Below are 21,679 nucleotides of genomic sequence, written 5' to 3'. Positions count from 1 at the left end.
CCTCCGAAGTTCTGTTCTGTTGTACTAGTTATATAGATACAATGGATAAGCGTGGATTCTTGAAAAAGAAACCATGAGCCCGGAGGGCTAATGGTTTGTTTTTCATGAATCTACGTTTATCCATTGTATCTATAACTTAAACTATTGTGTTAATTTCTTTTCAAAATTAAAGCCTTTTCCTAATTAGAAGGTATTGTAAGTGAGTTTAAATAACCATGTTATCGTGTCCAACGATGCATTGATAAATCTCAAATCACAATTAATTGGTTAACAAAATACAAATATAACACTTCTACCTTTAAAGATCTTTATATTACCAGGCATATGAATATTATCTGTTTATACAAAATAAGACATATTCGAAATTATTTCTAATAAAATTGAAAATGGAAATGGAGAACGTGTCAAAGAGACAACAACCCGACCAGAAAGCATATATAAAGTATATATAACAAGTATGTTATCGAAATTTTTCTAGCACTCTAGGCACATCACGATTTTCTCGCATAGGAATTTGCGAACACACCTTTGTAAAATTATGTAGTAAAACAGATGAAATCATACTATATTTATAAAACAAAAATTGTCAAATAGAATGTAATCATTTTTGTTTCAAACATGTGAAATAGCCAATATAATAAAGAAAACCCGGTAAAACTCGCTATTATTACAAAAATATCCACTATAACATGCAAAATTAGAAAAAAACCAGGATCACTTAAGAATTGGAACAACAGAGGGAATACAGGGATTCGAACCTAAACCGACAAATCCCTATCTTTAACTCATTGATTTTAACCATGCTAACCTCGCGGCTACCAACTCATACTATACGACTGCCTATTGTGCCTATATAAAGGTACAAGCCCTGTGTGTCCGATGAACTGATGTATATTAGATGTTCATTTAAATATATAGAATAGACATCTATAGTGTAACCCATTGGTAGCCGAGAGGTTTCGTCGATGTGTTGATGTCAGTCACACATAACAGATTTCAAGCAAGGGTTCGATTCCCAGTGAAGGCATATACAAATTACAAAAAATAAAGGTAAGTTTTTAAATTAATTCCATTAGTGAACAGAAATCAGTAAATTAGCCAATTCAAACTTAATGAAATTAGGCACACAAAGGAAACAATTGAATGTAATTTGGTGAGTCAATTTCAGCGGCAGATTTAGGAAGCGTTGATTCTAGAAAAAGAATCCACGGTAAATGAATAGGCTGACGTCACCACAATGGTTTAAGTAGTATTCTTCCTCCACCATTCTGGAGAACAGTTGAGTACACGACGTATTAAGTCTACTAATATTCTATAAATATGAACTGAACTTTTGAACACCATCTAATCGTCCAGGGAAATAGCAAGTAATAGTAATATAAAATTCCTGAAAAATGAATATTCGAAGATCCATATTATCCTCCGTCACTCTAAAGGTACCCATATGTATACTATCACTATTATTAGAAGTCCCATATAGTAATGCACATCTGCTATTGTACATGTAATATTAATGCTACTTAATTACAGGTTTTTACATTTTAGTTGGTACTGGTACCTGGTCAGGTATAGAATCGATAGAAAACTTTATTTTGATTCGGCATAGCATAAAACATACAAACATAAGCTCTGGTGAGCTTTTTACCGAATATAAAAACGTATACAAAACAAATAAAACAAAGCGTAATGCACATAAAAAACAATCAAAATTTCACATTTCTAGCAATCTTGTATAAAAATTTATAAATTTATTTTAATTTTTTTCAAATAGAACTATCAGCAGCTCATGTGGCAAGCGGCTCTATTGGTCACCTGACAGCAAGTCAGCAGCGGTAAAAAAAATATTTAAGATAAGCGTTAGATAAACATGATAAAAATGCAATTTATTTAAGCTAAACATTTGAGTGAATAAAGGTCAATAAATAAATACGGAAAGCAGTATAGTAATAACCTAATTAAAAAATGAGTTGCAGAGCTGACAGTATAATAGCGAAGACTTATATACTGCATGCAGAACGTCGACATTTCGAACCATTCCAAGACTGAATCATGATCTTAAATTGAGAAAAACTGTTTTCCGTCATGAAATGGTCCGAAAGACTGTTCCAGAGTGTAGCTGCAGCATATTTAAACGATTTTTTACCATAAGAAGATGTTTTTACCCGGGGAACATCTAATATATTACTATATCTAAAGGAGTATTTTGTAGATTTAATTTTTCAGAAGACTGTTCAAACATGAAGGAGTAATATTAATTAAAATCTTAAAAGTTTCTAGAGCCATAGTCATAATGCTGCGCACCAGAAGAGTTGACACCTTAGCCTTATCTACAAGTTGTAAATATGTGGAGTTGTAGTCATCATACACAAACCGGAGTGATCTTTCTTGCACTTTTTCTAATTTTGTGGTATTTTTTTTCAGTGCAAAAATGCCAAGCCAAAGGGCAAAAATTAATATTACTCATGATATAAGTATGAAATATAGCGAGTTTATTTAATTTGGAAAGAAAAGGCCCCAAACGTTTCAAAATATTAAGCTGCTGAGATGCCTTTCTACACAAATTACAAATATGTAAATCAAAATTTAACTGGTAGTCAATGTCTATGCCCAACAATTTAACCACAGTTTCGCAAGATAAATTAGAATTTTGAATATGTATTGATGGGCTCTTCTCAAACGTCTTTTTGTCAACTGCTAACACCAGGGGCGTGTTTTATTGGTCTCCTCTGTTCATCTCCAGAACGTCTTCTGTTGAAGAGTCCAAAAAGATGAATTTGGACCTCTTCTGGAGATATTCTGTAGAAGAAGCAATAAAACAAAAAATCTATTTGCCGTCGAATATATCAGATTTTTTTTTATGTTGGATGACATAAATGAAGTTTACGATGATTTATTAGAAAATTAAGATACTTCAATTTATTCGGTAGACATGATTGTAATAGTGTGCTATGTTTGAAGAAATCGCTGTGTTTGTGAAATTTTTTCTTTATACTTTACTAACTAAAATCTGACTTGAAGCGCCGACCATGTGGTTTTAAGGAATAATCTAAAACTGTACAAGAATTTTTCAATGTTTGTTTGGACATCTTGTCTATGAAATTTTTTTAAGTAAAGAACTGGATTATTTTGCATATATAAAAGATATTGCAGAGTTCTCAAAATCTTTTCCCCTGGTGGCCCTTGAAGAAAATCTGCTGGTCCTAACTTTTATTTCTATTGCAAAATTTCGATGGTCACAACCTTCGGACTACGACTTTTTGATTGTATATGTATACAAGGTATATATGGTCATGGCGTTTCTCAGACTGTTTATTACTAAATCCGTTGATTGTGTAATGATTGATACTTTAGTTTGGGGAACAAGATTTATTTGTTAGTTGTAATTGGCTTTGAACAAACTTCCAGTAACTGAAAATACTCTTTATTTCGGTGCTTTGTGTCTATTGTCATAATGTTAGTTGGGTTTTTTTTTTGTCTCTTATCTTTTGAGTTATTACAATTGCAACTGATTTTTACAGTTTGTTCTTATGTTGTACAGGTACACCACTGTCCCAGTTTAGGGAAGAATTGATCGATCATAAACATGTTTAACCCTGCCATATTCTTAAAGTTAATGAGCCTGTGCCAAGTCAGGTGCATGTAGTTCAGTGGTAGTCGTTGGTTTATGTGTGGTGTCCTCATTGTTGTCTCATATTTGATATATGTAAATTGTTTTTGTTATATATAATAAAGCCGTTAGTTTTTTAGATTCAATTGTTTTACATTTTTCATGTCGGGGCCTTTAATAACCGACTATACGGTATGGAGTTTTGTCATGGTTGAAGGCCATACGGTTACCTATAATTCCTTATATCCCCTTAATTTGAACTCCAATGGATAGTTTTCTCATTGGCAATCATACCCACATCTCCTAATTTTTATATTATATACCTGACTCGTGTTTTTCCAGAAAATGCATAAAATATCTGTCCTGGACGTTAGAATTAAGCAACAAACTACCAATCATTTTAAACTCGTGTTGAATAAGGAGAAAACCATTTGCTATTATTTATTTTTTTGGTAGGGGTGGGGACATGAGGATTTTGAAAAGGAATATGGAGGCCTAGTGAGAGCTGAAAATAGGCATTGCATGCTTATGGACATATTAAAATGTATAATAAATCCGCAAAAAAAATTATCCTGCTCCCTCCCCCTCCCCAAAATATCAAAAAGTCGTCCCCTTACTTTGATTGTTCATGTAGTTTTTATATTTATCCAGGTTATCGTCCCTACAGGGATGTTCTCCTAAGGCTGCAATACCATAAAAACGTTAATCACACAGCACACATTCTATTATATCTGAATTCATAAATTTATTAATGTCATTTAGACTAAACGACATCTGCCGTCTAAACCACCTATTAAAAAAGAAGAGATAGGAGAGGAACAGAAGATCTTCCCAATGCAAAAAAAAATAGAAATGGACCTCTTCTGGCTCACTACCGAAGAACAAAAAAACACGCCCCTGGAATTTGTCAGGATTAACATGCATTTTATTAGATTTAAACCAGTCAATTAATTGTTTGGATTCATCTTCTAATGTAGATATTAGCTTGTCAAAATCAGGACTACAGAACGATAATGTGTTGTCATCTGCGTAGTTATACAATGAGCTCTGCTTAATAAAATAAAAAATATCGTTTATAAAAACGTTAAACAAAAGAGGTCCAAGAATAGAACCCTGTGGCACACCTTTCTGGATGTCAGCCCAACTACTTAGTATGTTGTAAACTTTTATTTGTTGTTTTTAAATTATGAATTTAAAAGGGATACTGAATGAGAAGAAACACCATAAAAGGACAATTTGTCAAGGAAAATTTCATGAGGTAAGCAATTAAAAGCTTTGGAGAGGTCCTTTAAAACTGCGGCTATATGTTATGATTTTTATCAAGGGCCTCTCTCCAATCCTCTAAAAGTCTATTAAAGTAGTGTGTGTGGTCTGACATCCATGACCTCGTCTAAACGCAAACAAATATGGATTAAAAATTTGGTCGAAAAATCTGACAGTTGAGTTTCTAAAACCTTTTCGTATAACTTGGGGAAAAAAAAAACACTTACTGGTCTATAATTAGTCAATTTTTTTTTTATGAAGTGGAGTTACTATTCCTCCTTTAGTCTACCTGGGAATACACCAGAGTTAACAGATAAATTTATAAGATCTGTCAGCTGTGGCGCAAAAACAGATTTACTATGTTTCACAATTTTAGCTGGAATTCCGTCACAGCCAGTAGCCTTTTTAATATTTATTTTATTTATATTTTTTTCCACCTTCTCGGTGGTAGTTCTTTTAAATTCAAAATGTATATCAGGGTCTCTATGATTTTGTATCTCTAAGATGCTGGGATGTGAAGTTTGGTCATATGTGACATCTTTTCCAATTTCCCCAGCTACAGTTGAAAAAAAGGTATTACAATGTTCTGTAACTTGTTTTGTATCAGTCACAATTTTGTTGTTTTCATTCAAGACTATATTTTGTTGGCCTGAGTGACGTTTTTTTTTTTTAGAGAAAAAAGGTTTTATAATAGTTTTCCTAAAATCACATGATTTTTATTTGCACCACCGGAGCATCTTTCTAAGAAATAATTTTTCATTGGTCTCCTTTTTAAATTATTGACCAGGTTTCTTTTTTTTTCAAAACTTTTCCCAAGTTATTCCATTTCTTTGTTTTGTGTAACTTGAATATATAACATATGTTTACGGTGAATAGCTTTTCTCAAATCACTATTCATGCATGGGAGAGGATTTGTCTAGGGTATCTTGTTTTTAAAGGTGCATGTTAATCTAGTATATTTTATGACATTCTTTTCATAATTCGTATTAATTTCATTTATTTCATGTGCATTTTTTGTGTCAAATGTTTCAGATATTTTAACTTTTTGTAAGTCTCTGTTACTTGAAAATATTCAATATCAAAATTTCTGTAACTTCTGTATTTTTTTGTATTTTTTTGTATTTGTATTTGTACTAGTTATGAGTCTGTCGCTCCTTTTGTTTTTTCTGACTCATTCCCATGTATTTCTAGTTTTCGTTTGCATTAAACAGCAAATATTTTAATCTGCATTTTGTTTTCTTGTTCGCATTTAAATAAAATCCCGGAAATGTATCCGGTATTGCTTCCAATATTATAAATTTGAGTGAACTTCCGAATTCAAGATGGCGGTAGGTTGCATGTTTTTATGAAAAATACTTTTGTTTTCACATATTTCTGTAATTTTGAAAAGAAAAGGGGTTTCGTTATCAGCCAAAAACAAAGTAAATTTCTTTACTATCACCTGTATGATAAGACCAATGTCCTACATTAGGTTTGTCAATAATTAAACAGATGAAGTACAAGTCCAGCTACTTTTCTGTACGGAAGCACCCTATCACGAATCTGTGTCTACTAGACAAAAGTACATCGGCACAAACTTTACGGGATGTCCAACCTGTGCAGATGATATTATACTTTTGTCATCAACTGAAGAAGAAATGCAATCTATGCTAGATACATCTAAAAGATACTCAGACAAACATAGATACAAGATCCATCCAACCAAAAGCGTTATAATTAATAAATATAGTAACTCAAAAACAACGAAGAGTGAAGTTTAATTTAAACTCGATGATAAAAACATGCCATCAGCTAATCAAGGTACACATCTGGGTATCATAAGAGCAATTAAAGACCAAAATAAAACAAACATCCAGGACAGAATTAGCTTAGCCAGAAGGACAGCCTATTCTCTTATGAACGTTGGAGTACATGGTACAAACGGATTAAACCCTAAAACTTCTTATATGATATACAGAGTATACGTTCTACCAAGGCTACTTTACAGCCTGGAAGTTCTGCCACTAAATAATGGGGACATTAAGTTGCTAAGAGATTTCCACTTGAATTTTTTGAGACAAATACAAGCTCTTCCCTCACGGACAGCAATTTCAGCAGTATACTTACTCTTGGGTGCGCTCCCCATAGAGGCAGAAATTCACAAAAGAGTTCTTAGCCTGTTCCACTCCATCTTTTCATCTAATAACGAGAATCTAAAAAAGGCTCTAGAGAGGCAATATGTCCTGCAAACACATGAACTAACTTTCCTTAACAGAGTAGCAGATCTTTTATACATGTATAATCTTCCTCCATGGACTTATCTGAGAGATCAATTGCCATCAAAGTTATCATGGAAATACAAGGCAAGAGAAGCAATAAACAACTACTGGAAAGTGAATCTTCAAAGGGACGCCAATAGCAAAACAACACTAAAATTTCTCTGTATCCCTAATTTAGACATTGGAAAACCTCATACTATCTGGAATAGTCTACCACCAAATATTGGCGAACTCAGGAAAGCAACAATAAAAGCAAGGCTATGCACAGGGACATATATATTTCAATCACAGAAAGCTCGTTTCTCAAATATTAACCTTGATGCAACTTGCCCAATTTGTCAACTGGAAGAAGAAGATATCATCCATTTTCTCACTCGCTGTCCCGTTCTGGAAGGCATACGCAGAGAATCTCTAAGTGTTATCAAAAGAATTACCATCAGCAAAATTGGGCTAGGAAACTGGAATTCCAACTTTCACGAGAGAACTTGTATTGCCCAACTAATTTTGGATTGTCAGCAACTGGCTCTAAACAATATTCTCCCTCATGATAACCTTTTTCTTAATTCAATAGAAGAATTAAGCAGGAACTTATGTTATAGACTCCATCTAAAAAGAGTGTCTTCTCTTAATGTCTAGTTGTCATAAGGTCAGTGTGGTTGTACCGCGCTATACCTTAAACAACTATCTTCAACTTCATAAAATAAAATAAGGCTTTTTTCTCCAATCTAAGGAATAATCATTTATGCTTCTTCGACAGTACAACTAGGTCAGCAGTCAGGGGACTTATTGAAATAAGTGATTTTTAAATCACTTATTTAAGTAGCAAATTTGAAGTTTTGTCACAAATTGTGATTATGTAGTTTTACCAAAATTTTAAACACATAGGTTTTGATAATATCTTTTCATTAGTAAAATTGAAAAAAATGAACTTTTTGCTTCTTTTAAGCAGCAAGGTTTATGCCTTTGGTGCAATCATTTAGCTGCAAATTCTATTTTAGTTGAAAAAATGCTATAAAAATGGCTTTACATAATGAACTGATACTTTCTTAACAGATTTTTCCCAGCAGTGGGAGTATTTTTCCTGTAAAATTCAAGGTTTCATCTTATAGATTATGTAATAAAATTCTATTGTTCGCTATCAAAATTTCACTGTTCGGGGGTGTTGAAATTTGTGGGGGTTATTAAAATAATGATACTTAAAGAAGTGATTTTTTGGAAGGAAATTGAGGTATGATACTTAAACAAGTGATTTTTATGTCATTATCCTAGATTTAGTACAAGGTCATCACCTGACATGACCCGGTCATCCTATCAACACAGATGTTGGTTTTGATAATTTTAGCAACATAATTAGTCCCTGGATCATTAGTTTTCTATATTTAAAGCTACAATAAAATTAAATCACTTAGTCTAGTGATTAATTTGTACTACTTAAATAGGTGATTATTAAAGAAAGACAACTCTTACTTCCAACCTTTATGGACATAATGTTACTTGAATCAGTGATTTAGAAAATCACTCATTTAAGTAAGTCCCCTGACTGGTCAGTGTGGGTGTTCCGCGCTAAACCTAACATCAATCTTTTACACAGAATCAAGGTTGGGCGGTATTTACCACCCCCGGTATTTACCAGTGGTATTTACCGGTATTTACCGCCCCGGACAATAATCCCCAAGTGGTCAATACTGGCAAATACTGGTCAATTGAAATTTTCATGCTTCTTTTGACTGACTTATCTATCAATTCTAGTAAAAAAATGGTTGATGAGGGAAAACTTTATTCCTTTGGCATGATTCAATTTATAAAAATCAATGATATTGGTATGTTATTAATTATTAAAACATTAAAAATGACTAATTTAGTTCTTAGGGGTAATGATATTGCATACTTTTGGTATACATATAAAATTGAGCAGCTATATCAGTTATTCTAACATGTATAAATCAAGATATTTTTTTCTTGAAAAGGTTTGAATTTTACAGGTAAATAGAATTACAAGTGACTAGCAATATAGATTATCAGAACATTACCTATTATATGGCTAACAGGTGTCAAAAGTTTAATTACTATAACAACTGTCCCCTAGTAAATGTTGACATAACAGGAAAAAAGTCATAAAAGTGATTTCTAAAGATTGTTTTAAACAATGAATTAATTCCTGACTATTCAACAGCATGATAAAAATGTTCTAAATGCAGGATTTTTTTTTTTTAATAAATATATAACATATATATATATAAAACAATTTTTTAAAATTTTTTAATTGCATCTTTCAAAATAACTGTTAAGAAAATCAGATGTTATATAGTCTCTCTTAAGTGACTTACTTCATGGTGTTAATGACTATATCTGTTGTATGATTAAATTAATATTTGATAAATCTTCATTAAACCATGTTCATGAACTAATTAATTGTGACTTTTTGTCTTATTACAATGTAGTAAATAAGTGACTTTCTGCCTTGTGACTATATCTATCCATTTACCAAGTAATTGACCTGAGGTAGGGACTAGTTTTATAGTAAAGTCCTATCAAAATTTCAATTGACCAGAATTTGCCAGTATTGACCAGTATTTGCCAGTATTTCCCGGTATTTACCGGTATTTACCGCCGGCATGGTCAATACTAGTATTGACCGCTTTTTTGCCAACCTTGCACAGAATTAAATGCTACGAAAATCTAAATGTTTAAATCTTCATTTAATTTAGGTTAATATGGCTGTTCCGCGCTATACCTTCAATTGCTTTCTTTAACTCCGTAAAATGAAACAACTGAAACAACGTTTATCTTTAATCTAAAGTCATCATAAAGTTTTTTGGACAGAGCAACTAGGTCAGTGTGGGTGTTCCGCGCTAAACCTATCAATCCTTTACGTAAAATTAAATGCTGAGAAAATCCATGAAATTTTAGAATAACTGGTCAGTGTGGTTGTGCCGCGCTATACCTATAGTTGGAATAAATGTACATGTTTACCGTTAGCTTTAATACCCAGTAGCTTCACATATATATATATATAACAGATAGATAATGGCTATGCATAATTAGATCGCTTAGGACATATAAGCTTATATGCATGATTTTATTGATTTTATATCGCCTAGTAATGCTCATAGACAGATGTAGTAACTCCAGCATGTAGCAGGCAGGAAGCTGAAAACTCGTTATTTTTTACCTTTAAGTAACATTGTTTAGTAAATTTAAAGATTTTTTACTATAATGCATGCCCTGTAAATAATATTCAAAACTTTTTTATTTTTAAAAATTTTATTAATAACTTTTAATCTGTGACCCATTTTTAATGTACATAGAAGTTATTATTAGTATCTTTGCAGGGATTTAACTGTACATAATGTTATTTTTAAATAGTTAGGTATTCACTTAATAATTTTATAAGGATTAACCAACCTTAATTCAGTAAGGTTGGTGTACTCCAACTATTGGAGGAAGATATAGAGGAAAGAAGAAGAAGACACGTCCTGATTACACAAGCTGAGTCCTATCATCATCCAGATTATCCTATAGATGTTAAAATTTTCTGAAAATTACTTTCTTTTTAGAATATCTTGACTTCTGTTTTCATTTTTTCAATTATTGCTTTAATTAAGGTTCATCATAACAAATGGACAAAAATGGCTGTGTTTACACTAGTCCAAATAATTATGACGTCTTGCAAGGCTATTTTAATTTTTTTCTGTGACGCCTTCCTACGTCACAGAAAAAAATCAAAATAGCCTTGCAAGAAGTCATAATTATTTGGACTATGTTTACACCTAAAAAATTTACTCGAGTACAGACAAACCTTTGCAGTTGGAAAAGTTTTTCGGCCTAGCTTCCACTAGATATATAAAAGATCAAATGACTGTCTTATAGTTATAGTAATAATAAAAAAAAAAAGATGAAGTGCGTACATTAGTGTATGCAAACTAATGATATGCTTTCCTATTCACCTGCATGAAAGTTGTCTAAAAAATTCAACACTTTGGTATGAATGTGGAAACCATTTAACAGGTCAGGAATAACCACCAATTGGTGGATTATACCTCAATTGACGTATAATCCACCAATTGACATATAATGGTATAGACCAATTGACGTATATTTCTTTGTTTTTCAAAGCAAATTTTTCAACCAAAATGGAGCATTGTTTTCTTAAAACCATATTATTGTATGAAAACATGTCAAACATTCCTAGTTTAGTATAGTGACATAACATATTGCATTTAATCAATAATTGTATTTGCAGTTTCTTCTATTGTTATCTTGTCAATTCTTGATTGGCAAAAAATTTACCACTAATCACCTGTCAATGGACATCAACACTGTCTGCAGTCATGTGATTATGGAGCTCTTTGTTAATACTTGACTTTCATTATTAAAAGTCAATCATGGTGAATAGTACAGATGTTTCAACAAAAGAATTGTTGTACACATGCATTCTCAAGAGATGCAGCAGGCTTTGACAAAACTGAAACTTTCGGAGGACTCAATAATGGTCATAAAATAGGCTGTAAGTTGCAAAATGATGCCCCTTTCTCACACTAGCATTTTATAACAAAAAAACTTGCATTATACGTCAATTGGTCTATACCAATATATGTCAATTGAGGCATAATCCACCAATTGGTGGTTATTCCTAACCTGTTTAAAGAAAAATTTAAGGTTAATCTATAATGTTTGAGAATCTTTGGGACAAAAAAAAAAGTGCATTAAATTAAGTCGAATTAAGTGTACACCAAACTTAAAAAAACATATTTTTTTAAATAATTGAATTTTATTCATTTTAATTTACTAGCAACCACCTGATTATCCAACAGGACCTCCAAATCCAGCTTCAAGATCACCTTTTGGGGTATGTACTTAAACTACATGAACTAAGAAAATTTATTATTTGTTATGTTATAAGAAATATATCTGACTTCATGTGTACTCCATTATATTTTAACAGCCATGGGACTAGGTTTGTAAGTTTATAAAAATAGTACAGGTGAAAGTCAGTCCTCCAAGTTAAGTTACGTTTGTTCACACATGTGCATGTTTATATATACATATATGTAATTGTAGATATATATTTTCTCTGTAACTATGACATGTAGTTTTGTGAGAATAAAGTTCATATATGTAAGACAAATTTTGTACAGTTCATGCAATCCAAGAAATATAAAACTACCTTTTAGTTGAAATGTGTCTAGACTCAAACCTGTGAACAAGTGACTTGTTTTCTCTCTATTAAAATTAACATCCACAAATATATTGAGTATTTTTGTGTTTGTCATTTAGTTTAAGTTATTATTTCTCAATCATAAATTTGCAAACAGTTATGTGGAACTCTAGTATATAAAACAAATTTTGGTTGGGACAAAACAATGTGGATCTTGAAAATACTTAATGATTATATTTGAAAAAGTTCCATAAAAAGATATTATTTATATCTAAATATTATGTATTTTAATTGTTAGATGCCACCTGGCATGCCTGGAGGACCACCAAGATTTATGCCACCAATGGGACCAGGAGGGCCAGATATGAATGCCCCTCCAATTATGCCACCAGTCATGCCTCCATCAGGTACAATACAAATTAATTAGTTATCATGCTGTTAAGGAAGACTATTACTAAAAAAATGTGTACTGCATAAATTTTCATTGTCTTCCTGACATTAATCTTGTTTCATTTTTGTTCTGTCCAAAATATAAAATAAAATTAAAAATGTCTTCTTCAAACTATTTTATGTATGTACAGTATTTAAAAAAAAAGATGAGTAAAACTAGTTGGTCATTAAATTTCATTGAAGAATTTGTGTACATGTATCACTCCTTTGCTTTTTTCCATTTATCTAAACGATCTGGAATTGTTTTTACAGAATAATAATATAGAAGGTTTGTGCACTATCTCTGATGAGTTAGAAATAGAGTTAAATGTTTATTTAAAATTGTTTGTCATTTTATATGCTGACGATACTGTCTTAATGGCAGAATCTCAGATAGATTTACAAAGACAACTGGACTCCTTATATGAATATTGTGAGTTATGGAAACTTAAAGTAAATGTGCAAAAAAGTAAGATTGTAATTTTTTCACAAGGTAGACTACCGCAGAATATTGTTTTTAAGTATGATAATATAATACTAGATATTGTGAGTGAATTTACTTATCTTGGTGTATTACTGTCTAGGTCAGGAAATTTTTCAAGAGCTAAAAAAAAGCAATGTGAAAAAGCAACACATGCTATGTACGATATTATTCGAAAAGGTAGAGTACATAATCTGTCAATTGAATGCCAACTTGATCTATTTGATAAAATTGTGAAACCAATACTTCTGTATGGGTGTGAAGTTTGGGGTTTTGGAAATAATTCAATAATCGAGAGGGTTCATATTAAATTTTGTAAAATATTACTTGGAGTAAAAAAGTCTACTCCTGATTTTATGATTTATGGTGAATTGGGAAGATATCCATTAGACATTTCAATCAAGTTACGAATGATAAATTATTGGTTCAAGTTGGTAACTGGAAAACATGACAAATTGCCTTATATTTTGTATAACTTAGCAACTGTCAAATATGGTACAAATATTTTATGGTTAAAACAAGTCAAATCAATTTTAGACACGTGTGGCTTGTCATATGTATGGAACAATATCTATTTTGTAAATAAAACATGGCTACATGTAACCATCAAACAGAATTTAATAGATCAATTCAAACAAAAATGGCAAGCAAGCCTACAGGAATCACCAAAAGCATTAAATTATCATTTATTTAAAGATACTTTGGAGTTTGAGAAATATTTAAATATTTTGGATGACAGGCAGATATCCTTATTTCTTAAATTTCGAACTTTGAACATGAAATTTCCAATAGAAACTGGAAGATGGCAAAACATAGAAAGAGAAAACAGAAAATGTGTATTGTGTAATTCAGATGCCATTGGTGATGAATACCATTACATTTTTAATTGTTCAGCTTTTGATAACTGTAGAAAACAATGTATTGCATTTTACTATAGAAATAGACCAAACACATTGAAGTTTTATGACTTAATGAATTCTAAAAAATGTACAGAACTGAACGAACTATGTAAACTTATTAAGGAGATTAATAACAAATTGAACTTTTCTGGGTGAAGAATTGTGAATGCCTCTATCTACTTTCGTACATTATTTATTTATGTAATTGTATTGAAATATGTATAATTATCTCTATACCTTTGTCATTTGGTTTGTGAGAATAAAGATATATATATATACAAAAGGCTTCTTTGAACAATGCCATTGAATTATTGTCATATCAGAATTTGTAATCAACACCCCTACTAGTGTTATCTGAATATCAACACACAGTTACTTGTGTTAATTATCTGATTATAGAGAATACACAGTGCTTGAAATATACATGTGATAAACAATAAAAGAGTTGTCTCAAAAATGAATCGTTTTACTGTAGTGCAACCACTATTTACATAAAAATAAGATACTTTCCCATAACATTATATTAGATACAGAGTTTTTTATTATTTATTTGTTATTACACACCTTATGAATAACTGAAGCATTATAGGGAAAGCGTAGTCAAAATAGAACATTTCAAAATGCCAGGAAACATTTGCCTTAGTGCATTGTAGTGCAGAAAAACAAAATGGTAAGGCTACACACTACCTGATTTAAGTTAAAAACTTGATATTTGTTTTATTTTAGGTTTTCCAGTTCCACCTGGAGGAATGCCACCAGGAGGATTTCCACCAGCAGGGATGCCACCTGGAATGCCACCAATGTTTCCTCCAGCAGGTATTATCTAAATAATCATATTGTTTGCAACATGTAATAGTGAATAAGTACTGTCCTTAAAAGAAGATATCAGATGCCTTCAGATTGGAGCATGTTTTAAAAACAATTTTTTTTTTTATCGTATTTAAATGCCGTTAATTTGAAGTCTGACAATTCTGAAAATTTAACACATGAACTTGTCTCTAACAAATATACATATATACCGTTGATTAACTTATAAAGGTATATAGAATATTTCTCTCAGAGACAAGTTCCTAAAATATATACAATTTAACACATAGCAACTTGAAAGTCCGATTGCAATAGTGGAAGGTCACGGACCTCAGACCACCGCTAATTTGAACCCCTGAATATAACATCAATATTTGCTCATTGAACACCAGTTACCTGCTACGTTGGGTTAACCTAAGTAACGGTTATTATCTAGAATGTATCAGATCTTACCTATTCAAATTCAAATTGGGGCAAATGAAAAATTAATAATTGGCGCAAAATGAAAACTTTGTTTTGGCGCAAATGAAAAAAAAGGATAGTTTTAAAATTGGTGCAAATGTCATACGCCAGTAAATTTTACATAAACATGTCACTTAAATAAAATGGTTACATAAAAAATGCTACAAATGTTCTTTGAATTGTAGAATTATTTCTTATGAAATAAAAAAAGCAAGCCCAATATGAAATTATTTCATTTTTTGTTTGTTTGAGAATTATGAGTAAAAAAAAATGAACACTTCATCATCGCATTTCATCACTGGAAGTATGACTTTCATCAATTAAAACTAATTTTTCCAGAGAATTAAAAGGTTAAAAGTCGTACAGTTTAAATAAATAATGTAAACCAACTAATTTTCGTGAGCGATTTATTTTTTGCAACTTTTTCAAGTAGAAAAATAACCATATATATAAATCGTCGTGAATATGTAAAACTTGGATCTTTCCATATTCAACTACATCAAGAAAATTTGAGAATCGCAATCTTTAATCGCAGTGAAACAGACTTGAAAATGCGAAACACGAAAAAAAGTATCCGTGAAAATATTTTGTTTACAGTACATTGCAAATTAGGACAGGAGTAGACACCCTGTGATGTGTCAATGTCATGGACATATTCAACACTAATTGGGGTTTAGCTTTTAATGTTTTTATCATCTGTTTTTGTGTTGCCCACAAAGTATAAAAATACCTTGTAAATTAACTTGCAGGAGTAAACCCAGCTGTGGCAGCTGTAGCACAGACAGGTTCAGCATCTAATTCCCCTGTGTCTGGTGACGGTAAACAGGAAAAGGTAAAGTAATGGGCCTCAATCCTACCCCTGCAACAAATTCATCTTGTACATCCTTGTCTGCAGACAATAAGCAGAAAAAATGTAAAACAAAGAGTACCAAGCAATACGAATTCTGCAAAAGATAACAACTTATAATGAAATTCTCCAGTTTTTAAATGATGTGAAAATGGTAGGAAAAATGTCAAATTGTTTGAATGAAAGGCAATTTTAAGTTTACAATAAAAATATCTGTTATAACACATACAGGATTAATATTAACCTATGTCAACATAGAAATGTACCTGCTCTTTAGAAAATCTAATCCATAAAATTGTTTATGTCAGAAAGAATACACTGTTATATTATGAAGAAATATGCAGAATATCCATGAAAATGCATTTTTCTCTATTCAAATATGAATTGGTATGACTGGCATGTTTCATCTAACCTTGACCTCATTTTATGGTTTAATAGTCAATGTTAAGCTGTCTTGGTTATTTCTGTTTCTTAGATAGGTCAACTATATTTATCGCATGGAATGATTGCATGGTGTACGCGTCTGTCTGGCAGGTTTTATTGGACTATGACTCATTTTTATAGTTCATTGGTCAATGTTCAATTTTCATAAGTAGGTCTGTTTCTCAGATACTATAAGCAATAGGCTAACTATATTTGGTGTATGGTATTATTGTAAGGTGTACTTGTATGTCTGGAAGGGTTCATATGACCTTGATCTCATTTACATGGATCATTGATAATGTTTTAAGTTTTTGTGATACTTGTAAGCAACGGAAATATACACAAAATCTTATGACATCTAGATATCAATATAAGACATCAAGATGTGAATCAATTCAAGAGAGACTATCAGAGATCTATCATCCGCACACAATTCTCTAAAGGACAAAAAAACATTACAATATGTTTATAGAGACAACTGACAAAGACCTCCATCCCCCCCCCTCCCCAATTTTAATTTCCAATTGAAAAACAAAGGTGCATATAACTTACAAGAGTGCACTATTAAATGTCTCGCCTGCTTTACTTATCATGATTGAATTTATGTTCAAATAGAATTGAGAATGGAAATGGGGAATGTGTCAAAGAGACAATTACCCGACCAAAGAGCAGAAAACGGCCCAAGGCCACAAATGGGTCTTCAACACAGCGAGAAAATCCCTCACCTGCAGGCAAAGTCTGTAATATGAAAGTTTTACTGCAATTGTGGCCTTTGAAGTGCTTTTATTTTTTTTTTTTATTTTTGAAACATCTCTTTTCAGATTTTGTCTCAAAAATTTTATGAGAAAAATAATTCATAAACAATTTAATGTAACTTACAATCAATTTCTAGTCATAAGATATTTTGTGAAAAGAGCTTCTGGAGAAAATTATGTGGTCTGAATACTTGGTAATTGATGTGAAGTTTATTTATTATTCCTGTGTTTTTACTGAAGCTAAGTTTTTTATCATTACAAAAATATGTAGTTGATGGCTTGTTAATGACATATTGATGTTCTTTTATTTTTAGAAAAGTGTGTGGTCAGAACACAAGGCACCAGATGGCAGAACATACTATTACAACTCTGTGACAAAACATTCCAGCTGGGAGAAACCAGATGATCTTAAAACAAAGGCAGAAGTATGATTAATAGTAGACTTAAAACATACTTGAAATTAAACTAGACAAAAGCATGTCTGTATAAATTCTTAATTAACTATAAGGGCTTAATTTATTTTTTTGCGGTCGTATATTGGTATGACGTTGGCATCGTCATCGTCATCCCAAGACACATTGGTTTTCGCACAATAACTTTAGTTTAAGTGAATGGATCTCTATCAACAGTGAAGGAATTAGGGGCCAAAAGGGGCCAAAAAATTAGCATTTTTGTAACTTCCAGACAATAACTTGTGTTTAAGTGTATGGATCTCTCTAAAATTATACCACAAGTTTCCATACCACAAAGGGATGGTTAGGATTGGCTTTGGGGGGTTATGGCTCAAACCGTTTAGGAATTAGGGGCAAAAAAGGGGAAAAACCAGGGTTTCCTGGTTAATGGACAATTTAAAAGCAGTGTAAGGGAGGTAATCCAAAAACAAAATTGTACAATGTTGTACAATGTTGGATTACCTCCCTTACACTGCTTTTAAATTATCTATTTAAGACTTTTATGATGTATTTAAATTGGTAATTATGGTTGCAAACTCCATTGGAAATTTGTATTGAGATTATGACCATATCTTGAGGGGAATAATTTTTTTTTTGTGAAAAGGGAGGGGGAGGGGGTAAAAAATAAATTGTGGGGGGGGGGGGTCAATATAGTGTCAACAGCATAGTGTATTTGTCAAAAGCCAAAAAAAGGGGGGGGTAAATTTATTTTTTTTTGTTGGGGGGGGGGGGGGGGAGGGTCAATTCGCAACAGCATAGTGTATTGCACAAAAGCAAAAAATTGAATATAAATTCAAATCATATAACCAATTCTAAGTTTTTTGACTACAGTTATTCGGTGTCAGAACCTTATAATGTGTCAAATATTGAATTACAATCCAAATTCAGACCTGTATCAAGCGCGAATATTGTGTCAATTTTCGCCCCAACTGTTCAGGGTTGGACCTCTGCGGTCGTATCTAGCTGCGCTCAGCGAAGCATTTTATCTGAATTTGATACTCATTAGTTTGATTCAATATTGAATTTTCTTACTTTTTATTTGAGAAAAGGAATTATTTATTATCCACTGAACTGATCAGTTTGTATTCATCTTGTGTTAGAATATATTTCAAAATCCTTTGATAGTTTTTTTTTTATATAAAGAAAAGTAGAAATGTTTGTAAAATTGTTTATACAGTAAATTAATTACGACTTATGGACAACTGTAAGGACTAGGAGAAAATTTCAGTCTTCATATGACTTTATGTACTTTTCAGCTAAAGCTATCACAGTGTCCATGGAAGGTATATAAATCTGATACAGGAAAAGTTTATTATCACAATACAGAAACAAAAGAATCCAGATGGACTAAACCAAAAGAATTGGAAGAACTAGAAGGTAAAAAAGCACTCATATTAGGTACAATGTAAAATCATCAGTGATAACATCTTCCTTGACTTTTTGAAATAGACAAAGTATAAACACTTGTACAGTGATTGATCAGCTCATTGATACATACTTGCATAATGAAGCAGCAGGGTTCGATATGAATGTTAAATTTGAAATAAGTCTAATCCCATCCAATTGATTAGTGAAGGCAATCTGAGATATAGAGGTATTTGATGAAATAGTACATTTCTAACATGATACTTTGTTATAATACTGAGGATGTATGTCATTTTTGGTGTCTTCTGATATTATTATATCCATTAAAGATATTGGCTCATGTATTTCACCAGTTATCATGGTTATAACGTTTACATGGCTAGTTATCCAGTTTTTTTTGACACTTTAATAAGAGAACACTTTTAGCTGATACATATGCATCAATGTAAGCATTGCAAATGTAATTTTGATAAAAAAATTAAAAAAAGACAATTTACCCATTTATGTGTACCATAGTACCCTTAATCTAAAAATTCCTCTGTATTTGAAGATCAATTTGTAAAAATTATCTCTTTTACCTGTAACACACCTACTATAACAACGATTTTCAACTGCAAACCTTAAGTTGCAGGATCTCTACATTGACAGTTGCAAGTCTAAACTATCTGATTGCACCTGTGGTTCCCCATTTATAATATAATCCAGCTAGTCACATTATAACTTGTGACTTTAACACATTATTGTCCCCAGTCTCAATGTGGTAAATCGGACATAGAAATAATGTTCCTAGGTCTGTTTGTCTGTTCTTGTAAGTGCTTTTAAGTGTACAATTCTTGCCTGATTTTTATGAAGTTCTTATTGAAAGTTTATATCAGCAATGTCTAAGATAAGCCTGAAAATCAGTATCATCAATTATTTTTATAGGAATTTGTCCCTTTGAAATGTAATTTATTTGAAAAATTGCAAATCATTGTAAACACACTCACCCCTACATTTTTTGCCAGATGTTTATGATGTTTATGTCAAAGATTTATATCAATAAGGACTAGTTTGATAATCTGTGCTGATCGACAATTTTGAGAGGATTTTTGTTCCTTGAAATCGAAATTATATGGAAAATGGCATTCTAAGTGATCTTATACCTTCATTTCTTGTAGGACATTTATGAAAAAGTTGAAAAAACAAAAATATATATTGGAGTTATTGTCCTTGGAAGATAAAATATGTGCATCGGCAGGGGACATTTGAACTCTGTTCTTTTATTATTATTATTATAATTATATAATTATTTTTATTATTATACCATTATTATAAAGCTTTCACCAATCAGAAATGTTCATGTTCATGATGATTTATACTGACATTAATGTATTTTATTTTTAGCTATGAGTAAACAAGACAAGTAAGTATTTATAATATTTCAATTATTTCAATTTCAATGTATTTATTTATTTACAATGTGTATTGAATTTTTCATCTGTAATAAGAATATAATAATAAAGAAATTAATAAGACACATGAAACACAAAATAAAAACAAATAAATGTGTAGGTGAAAAATATAAGTGAATGAACAAGCATTGTAAAACAAATTGTGATGATAGGAAAATTCTTATGATGTTACTAGTATTTCAAGAATGTGTGGTTAGGTGAGTCTGAGATTGACAGTTTTGGAGGGAGCAGATTTGGTGCATTGCTGTAGATTTCTTTTTATACTTCCACAGAACTGAGGTTTTTTGTCAAGACTCAACTAAGTGGAAATATTAAGACCTAATTATGCTGGCTCTGGCTGCATCACTGCATGAACCATGTATTATGTTTTGATAAGGTCACTTTTAGAGGAACCACTATTTGTAGGTCAATGGTATTTTGTATGTAGTAAAGGCATTGGTTCATCTCATTTCTACAGAGATTATTTGGCCCCTTCCCTTTCAGTCATGGTCTATTGACTTTGAAACTTTTCTTAGTTTACATGTTAAAGTTTGTGATTTGGTCAGTTTAAGATGAATCTAGTGGTAATGATATTTGGTATGCAGTTGTATTAGCACTTCTCTTCAAAGTTACATAAAGGTGAGATATATCTGTGTCAACACTTTATTTACCTGTTTAACCATCTGTAAACACTTGTTGTCTCCAGACCAGTCCTTTCATTTTTTTTGGTCCAATTTTTCTAAAACTTGAAGGTAGGTTTACTTTTATCCTTGGAAGCTTTCTATGTTGACTTTGGCATTATGGTAATCTCTTTATTTAAGATATTGTGTGTAACAATCTTCTGTTCAGTGTTACAGGATTCATCATTGTATGTTTACATTTAATAGGACTTAAAAATACAAAAATTAAAGAAATATGGGCAAAACAGTTTTCTTTGAGGACTTGAAATCATTATAATTGATGGGATACTGTAAAACAAATCATTTTCAGGAGCGATTAATTTTCTTAACTTCCATGAGTGGAAAATTACATGAAAAAAAAAA

General features: G+C 31.5%; 1 protein-coding gene across 4 annotated transcripts in view; it reads left to right on the top strand.

The window, feature by feature from the left end:
- Positions 1-6,167: 6,167 nt before the first annotated feature.
- Positions 6,168-21,679, top strand: part of LOC127730930 (pre-mRNA-processing factor 40 homolog B-like) — a 56,141-nt gene continuing 40,629 nt past the window's right edge. For all 4 annotated transcript variants that reach the window (XM_052239561.1, XM_052239559.1, XM_052239560.1 and 1 more), the window contains exons 1-8: positions 6,168-6,198; positions 11,921-11,977; positions 12,585-12,693; positions 14,822-14,911; positions 16,114-16,196; positions 17,704-17,814; positions 19,098-19,218; positions 20,590-20,608. In XM_052239561.1, coding sequence (XP_052095521.1) covers positions 6,193-6,198; positions 11,921-11,977; positions 12,585-12,693; positions 14,822-14,911; positions 16,114-16,196; positions 17,704-17,814; positions 19,098-19,218; positions 20,590-20,608 — 596 coding nt within the window. In that variant the 5' untranslated portion in view covers positions 6,168-6,192. The remainder of the gene's footprint in view (positions 6,199-11,920; positions 11,978-12,584; positions 12,694-14,821; positions 14,912-16,113; positions 16,197-17,703; positions 17,815-19,097; positions 19,219-20,589; positions 20,609-21,679) is intronic.

Source organism: Mytilus californianus, unplaced genomic scaffold (genome assembly GCF_021869535.1).
Source record: "Mytilus californianus isolate M0D057914Y unplaced genomic scaffold, xbMytCali1.0.p SCAF_2, whole genome shotgun sequence".
NCBI lineage: Eukaryota > Metazoa > Mollusca > Bivalvia > Mytilida > Mytilidae > Mytilus > Mytilus californianus.
Note: the sequence above shows the minus strand (reverse complement) of the source record. Positions and strands in the feature narration are given on the sequence as shown.